Genomic DNA, 23,616 nt, shown 5'->3' with positions numbered 1-23,616 from the left:
AAACCAGAATAGGAACAGAATCATAGGTATGGGGATCATTTGGAGGGTTATCAGCTGGGAGGGTGGAGGGGGAGAAATGGGGAAATGGTGCAGGGATTAAGAAGCATAATCGGTTGGAACGAAATAGACGGAAGTTGAGAATAATATAGGAAAGGGTGAAGCCAAAGAGCTTATATGCATGACCCATGGACATGAACTAAGAGGATGGGATTGCTGGAGAGAAGTGGGGTACTGGGGGGAGGGGAGCAAAGGGGAAAAAATTGGAACTACTGTAACTACATAATCAATAAGATATACTTTAGAAAAAGTGTGGAAAAGGTTAATAAGAAAGTGGGAAAGGTTAATAAGGGACTGGGAACAGTTTATAAGTGTGTGAGAAGGGTTTATAAAGCCTTAAAATATATATAAATACTAAAGTAAATGTAAGATTCCTACTTCATGGAGTTTCACCTATCGTGGGGGGGTGTCTAGAACGTAGTACCTGCAATAAATGAGGGAATACTGTACATCTCCTAGAGCAAAGGAAATAAAGGAAAGAATAAACAAATAAGACTACATCAAATTAAAAAGCTTCTGCACATCTAAAGAAAACATCAGCAAAATGAAAAAAGAACCAACCATATGGAAAAAACATATTTGTCAATGATACCTCGGACAAGGATTTGATCTCCAAAATATAAACTTATGCAACTCAACACCAGGAAGCCAAACAACCCAATTAAAAAATGGGCAAAGGACCTGAACAGACACTTCTCCACGGAGGACATACAGAGGGCCCATAGGCATATGAATGGATGCTCAACATCACTAGCCATCAGAGAGGTACAAATTAAAACCACCATGAGATACCACCTCATACCTGTCAGAATGGCCAAGATTAACAACTCAAACAATAGTGCTGCTAGGATGTGGAGAAATGGGAACCCTAGTGCATTGTCAGTGGGAATGCAACTGGTGCAGCCACCTTGGAAAATGGTATGGAATTTTCTCGGAAATTCCGAGAAAACGGAACTGCCTTTTGGTCCAGCAATCCCACTGCCCAGATCGTACCCCAAATTTTTCCTGTGCATACAACTTTTTGTGTTTTTATAATGAAGTCCTTTGGGGTTGGGCATTACATATTTATTAAGAATGTGTAAATATGAAAAATCTAGAATTCATGGAGAATATATATATATTTTAAAGATTTTATTTATTTATTTTTAGAGAGAGGGGACGGGAGGGAGAAAGAGGGAGAGAAACATCAATGCGTGGTTGCCTCTCGCATGCCCCTCACTAGGGACCTGGCCTGCAACCCAGGTATGTTCCCTGACTGGGAATTGAACTGGTGACCATTTGGTTCGCAGGCCGGCACTCAATCCACTAAGCCCCACAAGACAGGGTGAGACAATATATTTTTTTAAAGCTATGTTCACTATTTTTAAAATGCAAATAATGTTATAGGGGAGATAAAACTTGTATACAAATGTCCAAAGTAAAGGATGATAAAGGGAACTAGTTTATCCTGATAGTATGCTTTGAGAATTCATAAGAGAGATATTTGTATGACAAGAGTAGCTGTTGTCATATCAAATAATATCTAAGTCAGCTGATTAAATAAGAATTCTGTGGAGATGCATTCACTTCCTTGAATTAACCTATATTCCCTGCACTTTTCATTCTAATTACCAGAAATGGATGGAATATGATGATTCTATAGCTGTTTGGAGAACATTGGGACAAATAGGACAGGTACAGAAACTTAATAAGCCCATCTGGCAAGAAGGGCTGAAATGAAGCATCCCTTATACAGAGGACGTAGGCACGTGACTTTTAGTTCTTTTCCAGGCAGGACTTCAGTACACATGAATATAGTTACCAAATCGTACGTTTTCAACTATTGGAAGCTGATGAAGCAAAAACAACAAAAACCATCTATAAAAATACAACTGTTTTGAGAATATACTGAGCTATTACTTCATGTTCAAAGGAAAATTGTTTTTAAAACAAAGTATTTTTTCTCTGCTATTTGGGTATAGCTTACATTTATAGAATTAAAAAATACACATTAAAAAATTAATGCATGATTATTGAAAAAAATACACTTAAGTAAAACTAAGAAAATTGAAGATCACAGCCCAGAAGTAACCAGAGGAATTTTTTTTTTAATTGTATTTTTTCTATTACTCTCTATCCCCGTATATCCTCTTCCACTTCTACTCCCACCACCACCCACAATTACCATACTGTTGTCCATGTCCTTGAGTCCTTTTTTTGTTTTTTGTTTTTGTTTTGTTTCTGTTTTTTGTTTTTTTATTCTAGAGAGAGGAGAAGGGGGCGGAGAGCGGGAGATTATCATCAATGTGAGACTGGGAACTGAACCTGCAACCTAGGCATGTCCTCTGACTGGGAATCAAACCCGCAACACTGGCCGGGGTCAGCTGTTTTGTAATCTACTTTCTTCCTACTAGTAATATTTTGAACAATTTCTATGTTGTTGACTATTCCATTACTACTAAATTTGTAAGTTCTCAGAATTACTGTTTTATGGAAATCTTTCATTTTTTTTAACCTGCTGTTGTATGACTCAGAATACTGAACATTGCCTGAGAATGTACACATCACTAAATATATTGATTTTTGGTTGATGTGTATACTGGAAAATTTTGTTTACATCCATATAATTCAATATAGCATTTTAAAATATGACATATAGGAAAAGTTTCAAATTACGTCAGAAATACAATTAGTAAAATATCAGTTATGTAAATATTTTGATCAGTATATAGAATGGCATATCAACAAAAGGGATGTGCAGATGTTCATGATACTAAGAGAGGCCATGTTATTGCACACAAAGCAACGAGCTGTTAATAACCATAATATTGTTTGGCAATCAGATGTTTGGTGATTAGCAAGTGATGTTTTAAGAAATTTTTGTCCAAATACAATAGTCTGTTAACTTAGATGTAGGTGTTTTCTTCTTCTTTTTTTTTTCTCAGTTCAAGTTTAATAGAAACTACAAAAAATAAGAGGTGATGCCCCACTGGTGTACACATCAGTTGGCCTGCTCCCTAAGTTCAGTGCATTTCCTCCAGAAAAAGAAAAGCTGGCCTCCCCAAATCCTGCAGGAAAAGCCTGTCCTGTCCCATACCACATCTGGCTTAAATCTAAGGTCTTGTGTTTTAAGCATGACAACAGTAAAAGAGAGGTTTTGTTCTCATGGCTGTACACTGCTGCCATGACCCTATAATGGCCCAGTGCTCACTTCTGCTTAGAGAAATATTCTTTGCTCTTCTGGACATCAGGCTTGATGGTATCTGCCAGGTTTCCAGCCAGCTGGGCACACTTCCCCATGTTTGTCAGTGAACTGGAAAGCCTGAACTAGTCTCAGAGTCTCATCCATAGAGCGGCCAACAGGAAGGTTGTTTACAGTGATCTGGTGAAGGATACCTTTGTCATCAACGATAAAGAGGCCCCTGAATGAGATGCCTTAATCAGCCTTTAAGACCCCATAGTCATGAGCAATGGTGTGTTTGGGGTCTGATACCAAGGGAATGTTCATAGGTCCCAGTCCTCCTTGTTTCCTGGGTGTGTTGATCCAGGCCAGGTGACAGAAGTGAGAATCCACAGAAGCACCAATCACTTGGCAATTGAGTTTCTTAAATTCTTCTGCCTTGTCACTGAAAGCAATGATCTCCGTGGGGCACACAAAGGTAAAGTCACACACAAAGGTAAAGTCAAGAGGGTAAAAGAAGAACACCATATATTTTCCTTTGTAGTCAGATAGGCTGATATCCTTGAACTGACCATCTGGCATAACAGCTGTGGCTTTGAAGTTGGGGGCAGGGTGCCCAGTTTTAGCACTTCCGGGAGACATCTTGCTATCAGCGGCTCTGATACATAAAGACCAAGATCAGCAGGTCAGGAAGAAGATTCTGGAAGCCTAGGTGTTTTCTTGTGTTTAATTATGTTTTAGGAAATAATTTGAGGGGTTTGCATTAAATGTGATGCATTATATTTTTCACATTTTAAATATTGGGGAAAAGGCCTCCAGTTAGAATTTTTACTCAGAAAAATTGCTTTTTCAGGAATAGTTAAGGTGGAGAGATGTATATAATGTTTAGTTCTCGTGACCTGGCAACTTCCGCCAGTCTTCCAGTACCCCCTGCCCAGATCCTGTGTGATGTAGGACCTATGTATGGTCTCTTAAAAAGTAAAACTGTCTGTCAATTTAGAGATAGGGTAAAATCCAGTGATATAGTTTCAAGCTTTACTAGGTGTTATATAGATGACTGAATTTTTCTCAAAAGGATTTGTACTGTACAAAGATTTGACATTAGAGATCTAGATGAGTATGGTTTTGCTAGGTTAAGATCAACTTGTCCCATTATTCCTAAACTGCCTTTTTGGGCCTTTTGTTTTACATTGTGGGTTCGTGAAAAATCCCTTTGAGATATGTAGAGTTAGAAATGGACAGCTCTGCTCTGTTATTTCTGTAGTGTCCTCTTTTTTTTTTTTTTTAAATTGTTTTTTTCTCATTGACTAAGGTGCCGAGTATGAATTTAGATATAGCCAGAGTATAACTCAATTAGTATATTAGTTAGGACAAGCTACTATGCTCTGTTAGCAAACAAACCCCAAATCTCATGACTTAAAAATAATTTTTTATTTCTTGCTCATGTTACATGTCCAGTGTGAGCCAGCATTTACAGGGTCCCAGACCAAAGGAAATTCCACCAACCTATAGCTGTACCACTTGTAACACACAGCCACCAACCACATCATGGAATAGAAAGATTAGGAAACCGTGCAGTCTTTCCAATGCCTCAAACTCAGAAATACAATTAGTAAAATATCAGCTCATATTTAATCGGCCAAAATCAGTTTATGGCCTTGCCTGACTAACTGCTAGGGTCTGAAAAATGTTATCTTCTATGTGCCCAGAAGGAGATGAAAACTGGATAATTGGAAAACTGGACAATGGTGATGAAACAGTAATAAAATTATTAATATCTACCACTCTGGCTATGACCCACTTCTTTTTCTATATGTAGAAAGTTGCTTCTGCAAATTGGGTGTGACTTCTCTTTGTAGCAAGGACATCATGGACTATGAAAGAGGACTAACAAGAGGCCTGTGCACAGGTGAGGGAGAGGGTTTAGGAATCAGGAAGCCTTTCACATGAAAGTTCACCTCCTCTGTAGGAAGTCAGAAACTTGGTTAGTTGAGAATATTCCCCTGAGAGGCTCTAGGGCTTTGGAGAAAATCAAGCTCCTTCAGCATACAAGTTCCCAAAGTCACCTACCTCACTGTCACTCATGAATCACTCAGTTCATACTTACTTTTGTAATACAACACCCCCATTGAGAAGGAAGGGATTAATTGTATTATTTATTATTACAAAACATGCTTAAGGGAAAACTTGAAAACACAGAAAAAAACAAAGATCCCCCATAATTATTTACCTAGAGACAAATGTTATGAAAATTGAATTAAAAAGTCAGTCCATCTTCTATGTACACACATACATACATACATGAGGTTTGTCCAGAAGGTATCCAGCCATGTACTATAAAAAAGAGACATTTACTGAACATGTTACAGAACCCCTGGGCTGCTCCAACTGAAACCTAGCACCCACGGGCTGTTTAGTTAGGGGCCCGATTGCCCGCCGCCAGAACTATAACTCTTAATACCAGAGTTTAGTGAAAAGAAAAAGAGTTGTTATATTTAACAGTTATATAGATTTAGATTATTTGCGGATTTCTGCCATTAAGTCTTATGTTCCTTAAAACACCCACAAATACATAATTCAGCCTCCCCCTACCAAACCAGGCTAGTTTTAGAAAAGTTAGAGAAACCGTTTCCCTACTTCCTAGACACAGTTCAGCTTTACTGGTAGCTGCCAATCATTCGACTCTGATTGGGGGAGGTCTTGTCTGTTAAGGGGCTCACCAGCTTTTAATCCAGAACCGCGTGAATTTCCAACCTTTCCTTTCCAAAACCACATGGTCAGTCCTTTGTAATCCGTATGGAGAACCCAGTTAAAAATGCCGCTTATTTTTAAATCCCTGACTGCGTCCTGTGACGCAGTCAGCATGGTCCCCAGTTCTGACCATTCACAGAACCTCACGCAGGTTCTGTGTGCTTTTTCCATACCATCCTCCAGTCCAAGACCCCTCCCATCTCCTTGAGGCCTTGGAAGCATCCAAGCTATTTGTATAAAAAAAGACACCAGCCACCAGCCTCAGGCATGTGAAGGCATCCTGAAAGCTGCTTCCTTTTTCCCATCCCCCAGCCGCAAGTTCTGGGGGTTTTTGGACACCCCCTTTTTGTAACAAAGATACAAGATGCAAGGAACGTTGTATATAGGACATTGACACCTCAGTCCCCTTCAAAGTAGGCACCTTGGGACCTCACACAGTTCTCCCAGCATCTCTTCCACCATTCAAAACACTGCAAAATCCTTTGTTGGAATCACCATCAGCTGCCCCATCATGTTTTTCTGAATCTCATCAACAGTCTGAAATCTCTTACCTCTCAAAGGTGATTTTAATTTTGGGAAAAGGCAGAAGTTTCAGTGCACCATCTGGGCTGTAGGGGGCCTGAGGCACCTGGGTGATTTATGTTCTGCCAAAAAAGTCTGCACAAGACGTGATACGTGATCAGGCACATCATGATGAAGCTGCCAATCACCAGTTACCTATAACTGGTCGTTTTCATCATATCGCATCTCAACTGACAAAGAACATTGAGGTAGTACTCCTTGTTAACTGGTGATGGACAACACCTTCCCAATCGAAAAACACAGTTGACGTGGTCTTGATCTTGCCATGCCTACTTCAAGCATGGAGAACCAGGTGACTTCCATTGGGACGACTGGGCCTTCATTTCTGGATCATAGTCGTAGACCCACGATTCACCTCTGGTATGACCTTCTTGAAGAAATTAGTTCATTGGTAGCGGTTTGATTTAAGTCATTAGCAACTGCAGCACAATGTTCCTTCTGCTCTGGTAGCAGAAGCCGCAAAACAATTTTGCCACATGTATTTCATGCCAAGATCCTTCATCAAAATCTCGGACACAGTAGTGTTTGGAATCCCCAGATCAGCTTCTAGTTGCACTGTCAGTCACCAATCTTTGTTGATTGCAACCCATACACATTCAGCATTCTCAGGTGTTCTGCTTGTTGCAGGCCTTGCAGAGTGTGGATCACTTTCAACAGATTCTCGACCATGTTTGATGTATTTGTGCCACACTTTTATTTGTGCTGCACTCATTGCATCACCCTGGAAAGCCTCCTGAATCATCTGAATAGTTTCCAAGGAGGGATGTTCAAGCTTAATGCAAAATTTTATGTAGATTTGTTGCTCTACTTTCTCAGTCATTTGAATGTGACAGCCACACGGTACACATGCTCACTCAATGGTATCTAACACCCCCACTGACCAGTACAATGTAGTCATCATGGTTCACGCATGCCCATTCCAGTCCACGCTTCTTGGCTGCCAGGTTACATCAGTGTTGTACAAACCATTCTTGTTATATTAACAATGGCTGAACTTTTTCCGGACAGACCTCGTATGTATATTTTTTTCCTATAAAATAGGGTTTCATTACACAGAGTGGGGCAAAAATAGGTTAACAGTTGTGAGTATGAGAAACAGTTATTCTTATATTATTATTTATTAATTATTGTATTCTTTTCCATGCAAATAACTATAAACCTACATTTGCCCCACCCTCTACTGTTTTATTATTACCTGCCTCATTCATTCACTGTTGTTTTTTTTAACATCTTTAACATTTTTAGGCAACAGTATTTCCATTGTATGGATACACTGCAGTGGTTCTAATCATTCGTCTTTTGCAGGACATTTAAGTTCTCTCCAAGTTGTTTCTATTGTCAGCAGGGTCTCCATTATATACCACACACACATCTTTTGGATAGCGTCTCAGATATGGAATTGCTTCATTAGAGCACATAGTGGTTTAATGTCTGCTAACATTGCCTTGTTGAAAGTTTACACTAGCTGCAGCCTACTGTATGTGTCTATTTCATGTTATTGTAGAGTGTCATTAGTCTTAAATTTTGCCAAATTGATCACTGTAAAATGGTATTTTCTTGTTGCTTTAATGCAACTTGATAGGTTGAGCCACTTTATTATTTAGTGATTCACCCATGCATAGCCTTTGCTCATTTATCTAAAATTACTGCATTTTTTCTGAAATTTTAATTTTAAAAGCACTAGATTTGAAGGGTTTTTGTAGTTTTTCTGACTTGTGAATTAACGATTTTTTTTTTCCTTTATCATTTGCCTTTTCATTTTGATTTTAGTATTTGGGGGTAGAATTTTTTATCTCAATTAAATGTTTTTTCTTTTTGTTTTCCTGCCTTTTATGTCATGTGTCCACAAAATATAAATACATTATATTTGTCTGAAATACTTCACAGGTATAGAACTTCTTTTTGGCTTATGATATGACCACAAAAAAAAAGGCTGAGAAATTTCTACTTTTATAAATTCTTAAGGTTTTCATTGTGATCTTGTGCATTCATTGCAGTATTTGAGTGCCTTCCATGCAGTGTTTTATATCTTGAGGAATTAATAATGAGCAAAACCAACAAGATCCCTGCATTTAAGTTTAGTGTAAAGAGTCAAGTAATTGTCAAGCAAATATATAATGCAGCATTTAGTAGCACTGAGAGCTATAAAAAAAAATAATAATAAAGCAGGGAAGGCTAGAAAGAATGGCAATAGGTAATATTTTAATAGTTTGGTTACAGAGGTGAAGTTTAAGCAGAAACCTTCATAAATGAAGAAAGCCAGCTCTTTGACTATCTAGGGGGGGAACATTCCAGAAAGAACAAACAAAGCTTCCAAAGGGAACATGCCTGGTATTATATGGTGAGTTCTAAATAGTCTATGTACATTTAAGAATAATGAATATTCTATTAGTAAGTACAATTTCAGAATCGTTACCAGGATGCATCCAGGTGTGGCTCTTTATAAATTTTTATAAGCTCTCAAGAATTCTTTTTCATTTAAAGGTTCGAGTATTTCATTTTCCTCAGAAAACATTTTATTCATTATTTCTCCAGCTGTTCTGTTATCCACTTTTATACATATTTTATGTCTTCTGGATCTCTCCCATATCTCTAACCTTTGTTTTCTGAATCCATTCTTCTGTGTCTTTTTCCTCTGAATTCTAAGATGTTCTCTTAGGCTCCCTCAACCCCAATTTCTAACACATCTGGTACCCTCTCTAATAATTATTAGAACAAACTATTGTCAGAACTGTCTTCTCTAGCAAAGCACTTAGAAAAGGTTCTAGTTTCCTTCTCCCATTAACCCCCAACTCTTTCACTTGTCCCTTGCTACTCTGGGATTTATTGTGTATTCCTTCATTAATGGCAGCAACCACAGGGAGCCAGTTTACTCTGATGGAAACTTCCATGGGTATCAACATAGAACGTTCGGGTTTTTATCCCATCTCTAATTTTACTAGCACTGTGGCCATGGGTGAATCTCATAACCTCTCAGGCATTGTAGTTTCTCTTCTGTGTGATGTGGGGAATACAGTCAACTTTATTTAACCCACAGGGTAGTTGTAAAAATAAAAGTAAATGAAAAGTATATATGAATAGCACCACATCACCTCACCCTGGAATCCTGGAGATCATTTCTCTACCTGTGTACTCTGCCTTCCCCAAGGATAAGCTATCTGTGATCTTCTGTAATTCAGTCCCCAACACTTGGGTGCTAGTTTCCATCCCCTCCTAGTCAAGATTGTTGCTCCAGCAATTGTCTCTTATGTTCCTGCCATATTAATTTCTCTCTACTGCATTATTCCCATCACTATGAAACATGCTGTAATTTGTCCCACATTTAATACAAACAACCCTGCCTGGACCACATATCCACCTCTAACTCTGTTTTCTCTGTTTTTCAGCACAACTCCTTGAAAGAGATGACTCTTCTTCTCCATTTCTTGTCCTTCTAATCTCTCTTGAACCCTACTCCAGCCAAGTTTTTGTATCCTGCACTCCAGAGAATCAGCTTTTCTCCAGACTTCTAATCTCTGTAATGCCAATGGACATTTTTCATCTTTCATTTGGCCACTGTTCTTACCTACCTTACTGGTATACTTTCTGTAAGAACAGTGTTGCTCAGAGAACCATGAGGACGAAGCAAGCAGAAGAAAAGAAGTTTATTGAGAGAAAATAGCAAGCAGGGAGGAAGCCATGCTGTGATTCTTACCTGCCTTATTGGTATACTTTCTTCGTTGGGCTTCTAGTGAAGCCCAATTATCTTATTTTTTCTTCTATTCCAATGGTGTCTCCTTTTCAGATTCCTTTTTTCCTTTTCATCTCCCAGTTCTCTAAATTTGAGTCCCTGGGCTCACGTCTTGGACCTTCTAACCTAAGAACAAAAGGCCAAAGTAAGAGCCAACAGGCTTTTATTTGAGATCCAAATGAATAATTATTCAGGAAGCACTGATTCAAACCAAGACTTGAATCAGTGTTCTGATTAGGAGACAGAGGCAGGGGAAAATTTATGAGAAAGAGAAGGGGAAATTACATCAACAGAAGTAGGGCATTTCAGATAAGCTAACATACTAATGCTAATTCTAAAGAATGTTTTTAATTTTCAGTTCAGTAATCATAATACCTGCTTTACTGTTATCTTTGCAAACAGTTGTTTGTGATACAGTGTTGCTTTAAGCCCAGTCCAAAAGTTCTTTCTCCCAGCATTAACATTCCAAAGGTTTGAGGAGTAAGACTACAAAGCCCTTCCTCTGGGATGTCAGCTCAGACTCCATTTTCGGGTGGCTTTGTTTATATTTTTACATTTTCCTTACTTTCACTCACTCTGTAGGTGAACTTATCTAATCTCAGGGCTTTAAATGCCATTTGTACATCAGTAATTTACAAATTTATTTATTTTAAATATTTGTTATTGATTGATTTTAGAGAAAGAAAAGGAGGGGAGAAAGAGAGACATCAATTTGTTGTTCCACTTATTTATTCAGTTCACTTATTTATTCATTGTTGCTTCTTGTATGTGCTGTAACTAGAGATTGAATCCACAGCAACCTTGGCGTACTGTGATGACTCTAACTAACTGAGCTACCTGGCCAGGGCTCCAATTTTATATTTGCACATTTGGACTTAGTCCTGAATTTCAGAACCAAATGTCTGATGGACACTTGACATTTCCACTTGGGTATGTAATAATCATTTCAAGTATTAAGGTCTAAAACAGAAATCATAATAGTCACTCCAGACCTGCTTCTCTCACAGTCTTTTGTGTTAAAAAATGACAACTTCATATTTCTAGTTGCTCAAGCTGAAGACCTTAGTGTCATCCTGGCTTTATTTTCTTACATACCTATAAGTAGCAAATCTTGTCAGCTCTACCTTCAGAAGATATCTAGAATCTCATCATTTCTCATCGCCTCCACCATACTCACCCTTGGCCTAGATTACTGCAGTAAGCTTCTCACTGGTTTCCCTGCTTCCTTCACCCCTTTGTCCTCTTTATACATTTTTCATGAGTGATCCCTTTTATTTTTAAGATTTTTTAAATTTACTTTTAGAGAGGGAGGAAGGGTGGGAGAGAGGGAGAGAAACATCATTGTGTGGTTGCCTTCACGCGTCCCCAACTGAGAACCTGGCCTGCAACCCAGCCATGTTACCTGACTGGGAATCGAACAAGCAACTCTTTGGTTCGCAGGCCAGTGCTCAATCCACTGAGCCACTCCAGCCAGGGCCATGAGTAATCCTTTTAAATCTAAATCAGATCATGCCATTCCTTGGCTTAAAACAGTTCAGTGGCTTCGTGTCTTACTCAAGAGTAAAAACCTAAGGTCTTACAATGACCTACAAGCCCCATGTGATCCAACTTTCAGCTACTTCTATGAGCCAGATGAGCCTCTGACCTTCTTTTCTCTCATATACTTCACTTCAGCCACTCTAGTCTCCTTCCTGTGTTGATCAAAGAAAGCCTGCTCCTGCCTTGAGGCCTTTGCAATTGCTATTCCCTCTGCTAGGAATATACCTCCCCTAGATATCTACATTAATCACTCACTCCATTCTTATGTGGCACCTTCTCACTGAAAAACCTTCTCGGGCTACCCTCCATGCCCCCCAAACTCTCTACCCCCTTATTCTTTTTTCTTTTTTCCATAATACTGTGGCCACTTGGCATATAAATAGCAGTATCAGTGTATTTGCTACTGCCTTTTTCCATTAGAATGTGGGATCCACTGGGACAGGGACTGGATTTATTATCTTCCTCACAAATGGGACCATGCCATTTGAGGTAGGAACTTAGTAAAATATGGGAGAGTTCCTTACTCCCCTTTCTTTCTCTCTCTGCCTCCCTCCATATCCAATTAGATGCCAGAGGCTGTTGATTTTACTTCTTCTCTACACCTGAATTCATCCCTTCCATCTCATTTCCATTATCATTAACTATCCTGGGGTCAGATCCTTGGTATGCTTGGGAAAGTATAAGCACCTTTTAGTTGATATTCCTGACTTCAATTTTACTTATCTCCAATAAAATAATCTAGTCATATTGGCCTTATCCTTCTTTAAGTTTTTCAGTGTCCTTCCATTTATTAATGAATGAAAACCAAACTTTTATATATTCAGTCAGTATTCATTGATCACTTATATCCTTCAGACACCATGGCAAGTGTCAGTCACAGTGATGATGAGACTTGGTCCTTGCTCTTATTTTATTTCATTCATACACCTTCATTTTCCAACCCCTAATGTAATCTCCAGCAGTATCTTCCTGTGGGTTCTCAAACTAATTAAATTTAAATTTGGATGATTAAAATTAAGTAAAAAGTTTAGTTCCTCAGTCAAATGAGGCTAATGGCTACATTATTGATGGCACAGATTTCAGTCATCACAGAGTGTTTATTGTCCAACACACACTAATCTAGACTTTGCCCAAACTATACAAGTCATTCCAGATTATTCTTTACTCCTCAAACACACCATATACTTCTGGTCCACTGTTTTGCCACTGCTCTTCACTCTTCTCAGAACGCCCTTCTTTCCCTTTTCTATTAAAATTTTCTGATTTTTAGGTCCAGGTCATGTTCTATAACTTATAGGAAATTTTCCATGACACCATCCCCATTGATTAAATTAGTCTTTCTTCTGACACTCCCACCATGGGAAGCTTCTTGCCCCTCTAATTAAAACCAGCCTTGCTATCCTCCTTAAAACCCCTGAGATCTCAGTACCTGGAGGTACAGGCCATTCTCTGCAGAACTCTAGCCTCAGCAACTGCCAGCCAGTGAGGAAGTGACATTCTGTAGAAAAGCAATAGGAAGGGTTTAATTGAAAACTAAGTGCTGGGCAAAGAGTCTGCTACAAATTGAGTTCCCACTCAGATCAGTACTCTGGATGCGCAAGTATTCTTGTGAGATAACCTATATTACTGTGGTTCTCTTGTTCCTGTCTGGTGAGTGCAGCTGGAGCGGGAGGCTTTGACTAAGCCTCCAGTATGAGTGGTATGGCCCCCTTTTGGACTTAGAAAGAGAAAGTAGTCAGGGAGCTACCCAAAAGGTTTTACCTGTTGAGCTCACAAAAGCTGAAAGACTTTGTTTAAGAATGTCTTTTTCACAAGGTTTGGCCTGCACAGCTATGCTATTCTGACACTGTCCTCATCCTTAGAGGGTAAAGTGGGTGAGTCCGAGTTATGATCCTCCTTGCTGCAGCTGCAAAGGAAGATCTGCTTGGAACAGGTGGAAGCTATCTAGGCCCCATCTAGGGTATAGATTAGCAGCAACAAGATGAATGAACATTCAGGCCAGAATCCCTCCTGCTGAGGTGCATGGATTTTTTGTCTGTGCTGGAGCACATCTGCCTTGAATCCATCTTTTGGTTTCCCTTGGGTTTAAGGAGGGGCTGGGTTTTGTTCTTAGAATTAATGTTGTGTGGTAAGACATGGGGAGGTCAGGGGAAGTAGAGCAGGCACACTGGAAGTTCAATTGTTTTTCAGCTCATCTATTTCGGATTGTTGAGGCAAGCTAAATTTATGAGAGATTTGCCCCTTCTCCCCCTACTCTGCTTTTTCAGGACTCTGTACTTGTCCAAGAGAAGAACCTAGAAAAATCTGAGCAGGTCAGGTAGTTCTAAAAAGCCATGGCCCAGGTAAGTTGAAATTCCCTCTGTACTTAAAATAACCTATCTTTCCTCCAGATTATGTGAACATTTGTGTTCTTTACCCTAAAACTTCCCTGTCTGAGCTGAACCCCACTCAGCAACCTGCTTCCATTTCCTCCATTCCAGGGAATGAATGATGGTGCCTCCCCTCCCTTAGTGGCCCTCTCCACCAGTGGTCACATATGGGCACAGTGCTTTTACCAGAACACCAGTGGAGCAGAAATAAGTTCTCTTGAGAGCCTCCCTTCTTAGAACCATGGTTGAATGGGGCCAAAGATAAGATAACTTTGATATTTTTCATTAACCTGGGTAGTTTCTCTTTTTTCTATTTTTAAATATCACCCCCTCTTTAAAAATCATAAAATATTTCACATTATCAGAAGTTCTTCAGCACTGCAAGGGAATTTATGAGACATGAATAACTGTAAAGTGATAAACTGAGGTTGAACAATCCGTGTTGGTTATGGGCCACATTTATAGGACTGAAGTACACCCTCCTTCAACTCTCTGTTTCAGGAAAAAGTAGAAGTGAAGGGTGATAAATATTAACAAATCCTGTTTAAACTCAGTGTCCTCCAGATAATGGAATGATTACATCTTATAGGACATAAAGTGCAATATTATAAGGTAAATAAAATGTGTTTATTATAAAATTTGCCATAACCAAAAATTACTCATGATGTCCAGCAAACAGAAATAGTGGGAACACTGTTGTCAGTTTCAGCAGTATTGTTCTTTGTTGTATGAGACTGTCCAGGGTAAATAGCACAGCTAATTCAGGACACTTAACATTCCTGATGCCCGCCAGCACTAATGTCATTAGCACACTGCACCCCCCAGCCTCATCTCCCCTAATATTGTGACAACTAGCCCACACTCTGCATGGTCCCAAGTGTATCCTGAAGGAGAAGGTATAACCTAAGTTGAGATCTACAGACTACTTATGACCCTGAGTCTTCAGGATAGACTTAAAATTTCTTCATAGAAATTTTGTATCCTCTATTTTAAGATAGAGATTTATAAGATGTTTTGGATTCTTTCTTCCTTTTATCTCAAGGGAGAAAGAAATGGTAAAAGGGGATGCACTTTTAATGGCTCACGTTTGCTGTGTGTTTTGTATATGTTTATTTATAAGACCCCACTTAGCTAGATTTTGCTCATTCCCAGACCTTTTGGAAAATAGTAGAGGAGATCCTTCTCATCTGTAGCCACAGGAATATTCTAAAGCATGCAGGCCTTTCATCATGTAAATTTGCTTCTTACACATCCTTCCTGGCATAGACTTTCAGCCCTAGCCAGCTACCTTGTTTCATCACCTCCTTCCTACAGCACCCTTCTCTTTCCATCTTAAAGACATTTTCCTGGATGGATCAGGTTAAAGACTGAACCTACTCATCAATTTTAACCTCATTAAAAATGGGACAACCAGTTTTTATGTGCCTCCTATTGGGACACCACAGGAAGTACACAGAACCACCTCTAACATATGCATGCCCTCCTCAAAAAATAACATCAGTCAGGCCTCCGGATCTTACTACCTTTCATAGAAAATATGGAAGTAGAATGTGTTAAACTACATCATGAAGATGCAGTCAGCCAAATCCAAAATTTGGGAAATTCTACTGCTTTAAATGTTTCTTGATAAATAGATATCAATAAAAATGTTAAAGGACCTTTGGGGACTGTTAGAGATTTGAGAGACTTTAGAAAACATATCAATCAGCTGAACACAGTGTGTGAACCTTGTTTGAATCCTGATTTGAACAAATCAACAGTAAAAAAAAAAAGTCACTTTTCAGAATGTTGGGGCAATTTGAAACTTGGTCTGATTACTAGGTAATTATTGTTAATGTTACTAAGTATGATAATGATATTCTGGCTATGCCTTAAAAATATATAATCTGTTAGATACTAAAGTATTTGTGGATGAAATACTATGATGTTTGGTATGTGGTATTTGCCACAAGATATACCAGGAGTAGAAAATGGAAAGGAAGAGATGAAACCAGATGCAAACTCTTTTTACAGTAATTGTTGAAGCAGTGATGGATTTATGGGGGTCATTATATTATTCTCTGTACCTTTGTGTATTTTGAAATTTTTTTGTAATAAATGAAAAAATAAAAAAGCCCTTTCATTTACTAGTAATGCATGGGTTTATTGTTTCAGGGATTGGTGACATTCAGGGATGTGGCCATAGAGTTCTCTCAGGAAGAATGGAAGTGTCTGGAACCTGCCCAGAGGGACTTGTACAGGGATGTAACTTTGGAGAACTTCAGTAACTTGGTCTCACTAGGTAAGGATATTGTATACTACAGGGCCAGACAGAAACAAGGCTCCCAGGGACTACAACAGTAGAAGATTGTGGAGAAGGGCCTGGCTGGCAGCAGCTGAGCTACTTCCAGAACTCCTGAGTCAAACAATGGAGGGAGAGGGATAAGAAATAGCCTGAACTACGTTTTCTCCTGCATGCTGATCTGCTGATGCTTTCCGTCTGACAAACCCAGTAAAAAATGATTGGACCAGTATAATATAGTCCTGTACAAGGAAACTGTCCAGGGCACAGAGCAGAGTCAGGAACAGCGAGGAATGGAAGTGTAAGTGGGTAGTTTCATTGACACTTCCATCTTCCTATCCTTTGGACAACCTTCACACCTTACTTTATGTAATTGCCTCTTTTCCTCAGGAACTAAGACACTAGGTTTGCATTTTGGAACAACATGATCATTCCCCATATCTCTTCCTATAAACAGGACTTTCCTTTTCTAAGCCTGATGTCATCTCCTTACTGGAGCAAGGGAAAGAACCCTGGATGGTTGCAAATGATATAGCAGGACCATGGTTCTCAGGTGAGCAAGGGTTAATCCAGTGGGGGAGGTCATTGGAAGTAACAGCCCAGTAGGTGAGTCAACTGATAACAGTAATTTGAGCTATTGTCAGGAAAACTCCCCTCAAAGCCCTACCAAAAACTGAGGAAAATAAATGCCCAATACAGGAAGAGCAAAGACCTTGTCAGCCTCAGCTTCCAAGGGAACCTTGTCCTTATCCCTGTTAATTCCTCTCTGTTCTTTCTTCTCTTGTATTTTATTTATTTATTTATTGTTTTTCTTTTACAGTTGTCCCACTTTTTCTCCCATTGCTCCCCCCAACCTGCCCCCCGCTCCCACAGTCAATCCCTACCCTGTTGTCCATGTCCATGGGTCATTTATGCTAGTTCCTTGACTAGACCCTTCCCCTTCTTACCCCTTTTCGCCTCCCCCCTCCTCCCCCCATTCACTGTTAGTCTGCTCCTTGTTTACATGCCTCTGGTTCTATTTTGCCTATTTGTCTGTGTTGATAATTAGTTTCCTGTATTAAGTGAGATCATATGGTATTTGTCTTTCACTACCTGGCTTATTTCACTAAGCATAATTCTCTCTAGTTCCATCCATGTTGTCGCAAACGGTAGGCATTCCTTCTCTCCTTCTGCTGCATAGTATTCCATTGTGTAAATGTACCACAGTTTTTTGATCCACTCATCTACAGATGGGCACTTAGGCTGTTTCCAGCACTTGGCTATTGTAAACAGGGCTGCTATGAACATAGGGGTGCATAGGTTCTTTTGAATTGGGGTTTCAAGATTCTCCAGGTATAATCCTAGCAATGGAATTGCTGGATCAAAAGGCAGCTCCATTTTTAGTTTTTTGAGGAAATTCCATACTGTTTTCTGTAGTGGCTGCACCAGTCTGCATTCCCAACAGCATTGCAGTAGGGTTCCCCTTTCTCCACATTCTTGCCAGCTCTTGTTTGTTGATTTGTTGATGATGGCCATTCTGACTGGTGTGAAGTGGTATCTCATTGTGCCAATATATCTCCTAAGACATGGGAAATGAAAGAATAAACAAATGGGATTACATCAAACTAAAGAGTTTCTGCTCAGCAAAAGAAAACATCAGCAAGATGAAAAGGGAACCAACTGTATGGGAAAACATATTTGCCCATGATACCTCAGACAAGGGTTTGATCTCCAAAATATATAAAAAACTTATATGACTCAACACCAAGAAGACAGACAATCCAATTAAAAAATGGGCAAAGGACCTGAACAAACACTTCTTGAAAGAGGACATACAGAGGGCCCATAGACATATGAAAGAATGCTCAACATCACTAGCCATCAGAGAGATGCAAATAAAAATCTTCTCTCATATTTTTATCCCATTTCAAAAAGAGATGTGCTCCCATCTTCCCCAGAGGCAAATGTGTTACCTGTACTTTGGATCCATTTTTCTGCAAGTCCCTTCATCCCTTTAAAAATACTTATTTTTTTAAATCAGCTTCTCACTTTACCTCATTCATCAATTCATCTATAAATGTTTTAATTTATTATTAAATTTATTTCTTAATTAAATCATTTTATTGTTATTCTATTACAGTTGTCCCAGTTTTTCCCCTTTGCCCTCCTCTGCCCATCATCTATAAACTTTTAGAGGTAAAGAGTTGTAGTGGCTGAGGACAGCTCTAGAGTCAGACTGCCTGAATTCAAATCTTGGCTCTGCCACTTACCACATCTGTGAATTTAGGTAAATTATTTACATTTTCTGTGCTTCAGTTTTCTTCTCTGCAAATGGAATAAAAATAATGTCTTAAGTAGTTTTTGTGGCTTTTGTATGCATTAATAATAATGTGAAAATTTCCAGAATAGTGTCAGGCAATCATGACTACTAAAAAAATGTTAGCAAGTATTAATTGACACTTACTAGACAGTACTGGAACTTTTGAATACTTAACTATCAGTTACCCACACCCCCCCCCCGACTAATCTGCTGTTTTGTCATTATTTATTTTCATCTGGAATCATTTTTTTCTCTATCTAAAGAACACCCTTAAAATTTTTCTTTTGTGAGGGTCTGCTGACAAAATCTGTTTTGTTTTTGCTTTTGTATGTTTTATTGATTATGCTGTTACAGTTGTCCCAATTTCTTTTCCCTTTACTCCCCTCCACCCAGCAACACCTCTCCCTCCAGCAGTCCCCCACCCTTAGTCCATGTCCATGAGTTGTGCATAAAGCTCTTCTCAACATCCCCCTGTCCATTCCCCACCCTCCTACTATGCTTGTTAATTCCGGCACCATTTCCCTCCCTCTCCCCCTTCCCCCTCCCAACTGCCCTCCCCCCACATGGTCCCCATACCTATGATTCTGTTCCCACTCTGGCTGTCTGCTTAGTTTCCTTTGTTTCCATTTCCTTGCTTCTTTTGTTGATAGCTGTGATACTGTTTTCATTTTAATATCTGTAGTTTTGATATCCTTTTTCTTAAATAAGTCCCTTTAACATTTCATATAATAATGGCTTGGTGATAATGAACTCCTTCAGCTTTACTTTGTCTGGGAAGCACTTACTATGTATGCCCTTCCATTCTGAATGACAGCTTTGCTGGATAGAGTGATCTTGGGTGTAGGTCCTTGCTTTACATCACTTTGAATATTTCCTGCTAGTCCTTTCTTGCCTACAAAGTTTCTTTTGAGAAAGCAGCTGATAGTCTAATTGGGACCCCTTTGTACATAATTCTCTTCTTCTCTCTTGCTGCTTTTAAGATTCTCTCTTTATTAGCGTCAGCCTGTGAACCAAGTGTCGCTGGTTTGATTCCCAGTCAAGGCACATAACTAGGTTGCACGTCAGGTCCCCCGTTGGGGGCACGAGTGAGAGGCAACCACACAGTGATGTTTCTCTCCCTCTCTTTCTCCTTTCCTCTCTCACTAAAAATAAATAAATAAACAAACAAATAAATTATTTAAAAAAAAAGATTCTCTCTTTATCTTTAATTTTTGACATTTTGATTATAATGTGTCTTGGTGTGGTTCTCCCTGGGTCTAGTTTTTTTGGGACTCTCTGTGCTTTCTGGACCCTTATGTCTATTTCCTTCCCCAAATTATGGAAGTTTTCCTTCATTATTTTTTCACATAATTTTTCAATTTCTTATCTGCCTCGTCACCTTCTGGCAACCCTATGATTCAGATGTTCGCTCTCTTATAATTGTCCTAGAGGTTCCTGAGCTTCTCCTCATTTTTCTCACTTTTTGTTTCCTCTTTCTGCACTGGTTGACTGTTTGTTCCTTCCCTATGTTCCGATTTGTTGATTTGATCCCTGGTTTTCCTTCCCTCACCACTAGTTTCGTATGTGTTTTCATTCACTTCAGCAGGACTAGCCTTCATTCCTTCCCCATCTTAAGTCCCTCTGTTAGTTCTGTAAGTTGTCTTATAACTATAGCTCTGAACTGAGCCTCAGAAAGGTTATCTATCTGTCTGTTAATTCATGTATTTGCTTTCTGGTCAGCTGTATGATTGGGATCTCTATCATTATCCCTGCCATACTGGCAGTCTTTTGCTTCCTGGGCGGGGCTGTCACACTCCTATGCTATAGGGGGCAGAGCTCCATGCACTCATCACTACCGGGTGACCCTTCTCACCACACTGTGGCCCTTCGTGTTGCGGCGGGGGTCCAAGATGGATTCCTGCCGTTCTCTCTCCACTGAGAGACTGGGAGCCTCCTCCTCTGTCCCCACACCCTCTGGGCCTCACAGTCCAAGGCAATGGGGGTCTACCTTCCTCGGCGTTGGAATCGTGAGGTGATGGGTTTGATCTGCAGCTACAGCTGCTTCCCAGGTGCTTCTTGCCTCCCCTTAAATACGGGTGTCTGTGCTTACCACAGTCCCGCTGCCATCGCCGCTGCTGCTGCCGCCGCCGCCGCTAACACAGCTTGACCTCTCCACCCCGGATTCACCCCTCCTACCCATTTGGACGAGCACTTGTTTATAATTTCATAAATTGGACTTCCATGTAGCTTTATTTTCTGAAACTTCTGGTTATTTCTGGTTTTGCTGTAGTTGTATTCCTTCTTAGTTGTGGAGGGAGATGGAGCGTGTCAGTCTAGGCCTCCATCTTGGCCAGAAGTCTCTCAGCTGACAGTCTTATAGGTACCCCTTTGTAGATAATTATCCTCTTCTCTCTTGCTGCTTTTAAGATTATCTTTATCCTTAACCTTTGGCATTTTGATTATGATGTATCTTGGTGTGGTCCTCCTTGGGTCTAGTTTGTTTGGGATTCTCTGTGCTTCCTGGACCCGTATGTCCATTTCCTTCCCCAAATTAGGGAAGTTTTTCTTCATTATTTTTTCACATAAATTTTCAATTTCTTGCTCTCCCTCGTCATCTTCTGGCAACCCTATGATTCAGATGTTGGCATGTTTATGGCTGTCCCAGAGGTTTCTAAGCCTCTCCTCATTTTTTAAAATTCTCATTTCCTTCTTCTGTACTGGTTGACTGTTTGTTTCTTCATTATGTTCCAATTTGTTTATTTGAATCCTGGTTTCCTTTCCTTCACCACTTGTTTCATGTGGATTTTCCTTCATTTCAGTGAGGATAGCCTTCATTCTTTCTCCGTCCTGTTTAATATTTGCTGTCAAGTCTGTGAGCATCTTAATCACCAATACCTTAAACTGTGCATCTGTTAAGTTGTCTGTCTCCTCATCTGTTATGTGTGCTAACTGATCATTGCTTAGTTGTGTCACTGGGACCTTGACCTGCCTCCGCTTCTGTGTCGTACTTCTCTGTCTCCTCATATTTCTGTGTTTACCTCTGTGATTCGGACAAGGGCTGTTGCGCCTCTTACGTTATAGGGGGCAGAGCCTTAGGTATTCATTAGTGTTTTGGTGCTGTATGTGGGGGAGGGGTCTGAGAGGGAAAAGTGCCAGTTGCTGCCACTTTTCCAAGCACTCCTTCCCCGTTCTGTACTAAGCAAGCTGTCTCCTTTTCGAGACTGGCAGCTTCTTCCTCCATCCCTGCCCCCACTTGCTTTCACAGTCAGAAGCAATGTGGCTCTATTTTCCCAGGCTCTGGAACTGCAAGCTGTGTGGACTAATTTGGGGCTGGGATCATTTCTTGGGTTTAAGCGGTATGACTGTGTTTTTTGTCAGAGCTGCTGCTAGCCATGCCTGTCCACTGCTCTCCCTCGAGCTCTATCACCTCTAGCCATGCTGCCACCAAGCACCGCCCTGCAACTGCTGCTCTGCTCCTCTTTCTCTCCGTCCCGGCTCCACCCCTGCTACCTTTCTGGTTGATTATTTCTTCTTTATTTCTTGCTGGACTTCTCTATAGTTTTAATTTTTTGGATTTTCTGTTTTTTTTTTTAGTTTTGAAGTGGTTGTACATTTCTTAGTTGTGAGGAGAAGCAGCGTGTGTATTTACACCTCCATCTTGCCTGGTAGTTCACAAAATCTCTGTTTTTGACCTCATGGAAATGTCTTCATTCTACATTCTTCATTCTTCATTACAGGATACTTTCACTGAGTATGAAATTCTGTTTTGGCAGGAATTTTCTCTCATCTCAAAGAAGAAATCATTCCACTTCCTTTTCTCTTCCAATGTTGATAAGTCAGATTGTTCCAGTTTTGGAAAATGTGTCATACATACTTAAAACTAAAGTTCTTTGGATAAGGCACTCACCTCTTTGTTTAACTACAAATCTTTTGAATATATAATTCAGAATCTGCATATTCTTTAACTTTCTCTGTACTTCGGTTAGCAAATTCTGAGAACTGTATTATATATTTTGCTACTACAATTACATTTTTGTAAAAATGAAATAAGATCCTCATGCAATTTGTACTTTTATCAGCACATCCTTTATTTTCCTACTTAGTGCTTTTAACCTTGAGTTTTATTTTTCTGATATTAATAAAAAATGCCCTCCTTTTGTTGACTTGAAATTGAAATAACTTTGCTTCTCTTTTTAAAAAACTTATTGCCACTTTATTTTAAGTGTGTCCATGGTAATCAGGATTCTACTAGAGTTTTCTTTTTTAATCAGTCTGCGATTCCTTGACTTTAATAAGGGAATTCAGTTTATTCTCATTTATTGTGATAATTAGTATGTCCTCATTCCTGCCATTTTATTTTATATTTTCTGTTCCTCATTCTTATTTCCAGCTATTCCTATTTTGCTCACATTTTATTACCATGATTCTACCATCAGGTGATTCTGAAGTTGTATTTCCTGGGGCTTTGTAATAGAATAGTCTTTAATTTTACTTTTAAAATTATGCTTAAACCTGTATTTATCTACTCACCTCAAGATTGAAATAGTTTTTTTTTCTCTTTGTATTAAAGGGTTTTTTTTTTTAATGTTTTTTTATTTTGAAATAATTTTAGGCTTGCAAAATTGTTACAGAGAATTCCCATATACCCTTCACTCAGCTTCCAATAATGTTAACATTTTATTTGGCCACAGTACAGTTGTCAAAAATGGAAATTAACACTGATATAATACTATTAACTGCACATCTTACTAGAATTCAACCAGGTTTTTTTCTAATGTCCTTCTTCTGTCTCAGGATCCAGTCCCAGATCTCACATTTCATTTAGCTTTTTTTGTTTTGTTTTGTTTTTTTCAAAGATTTTATTTATTT

At 39.3% G+C, this 23,616-nt stretch overlaps 1 protein-coding gene and 1 pseudogene across 1 annotated transcript in view; one reads left to right on the top strand and one right to left on the bottom strand.

Moving 5' to 3' along the window:
* ZNF565 (zinc finger protein 565) overlaps positions 1-23,616 on the top strand; it is a 61,497-nt gene that overhangs the window by 17,817 nt on the left and 20,064 nt on the right. Inside the window, exons 2-4 of the mRNA XM_090260704.1 lie at positions 14,087-14,161; positions 16,343-16,469; positions 16,927-17,022. Coding sequence (XP_090116830.1) covers positions 14,153-14,161; positions 16,343-16,469; positions 16,927-17,022 — 232 coding nt within the window. The 5' untranslated portion in view covers positions 14,087-14,152. The remainder of the gene's footprint in view (positions 1-14,086; positions 14,162-16,342; positions 16,470-16,926; positions 17,023-23,616) is intronic.
* Positions 3,075-3,859, bottom strand: LOC149994557 (peroxiredoxin-1 pseudogene; annotated as a pseudogene).

Source organism: Furipterus horrens, unplaced genomic scaffold (assembly GCF_987537825.1).
Source record: "Furipterus horrens unplaced genomic scaffold, mFurHor1.1.pri manual_scaffold_13, whole genome shotgun sequence".
NCBI classification, from domain to species: Eukaryota; Metazoa; Chordata; class Mammalia; order Chiroptera; family Furipteridae; genus Furipterus; species Furipterus horrens.
Note: the sequence above shows the minus strand (reverse complement) of the source record. Positions and strands in the feature narration are given on the sequence as shown.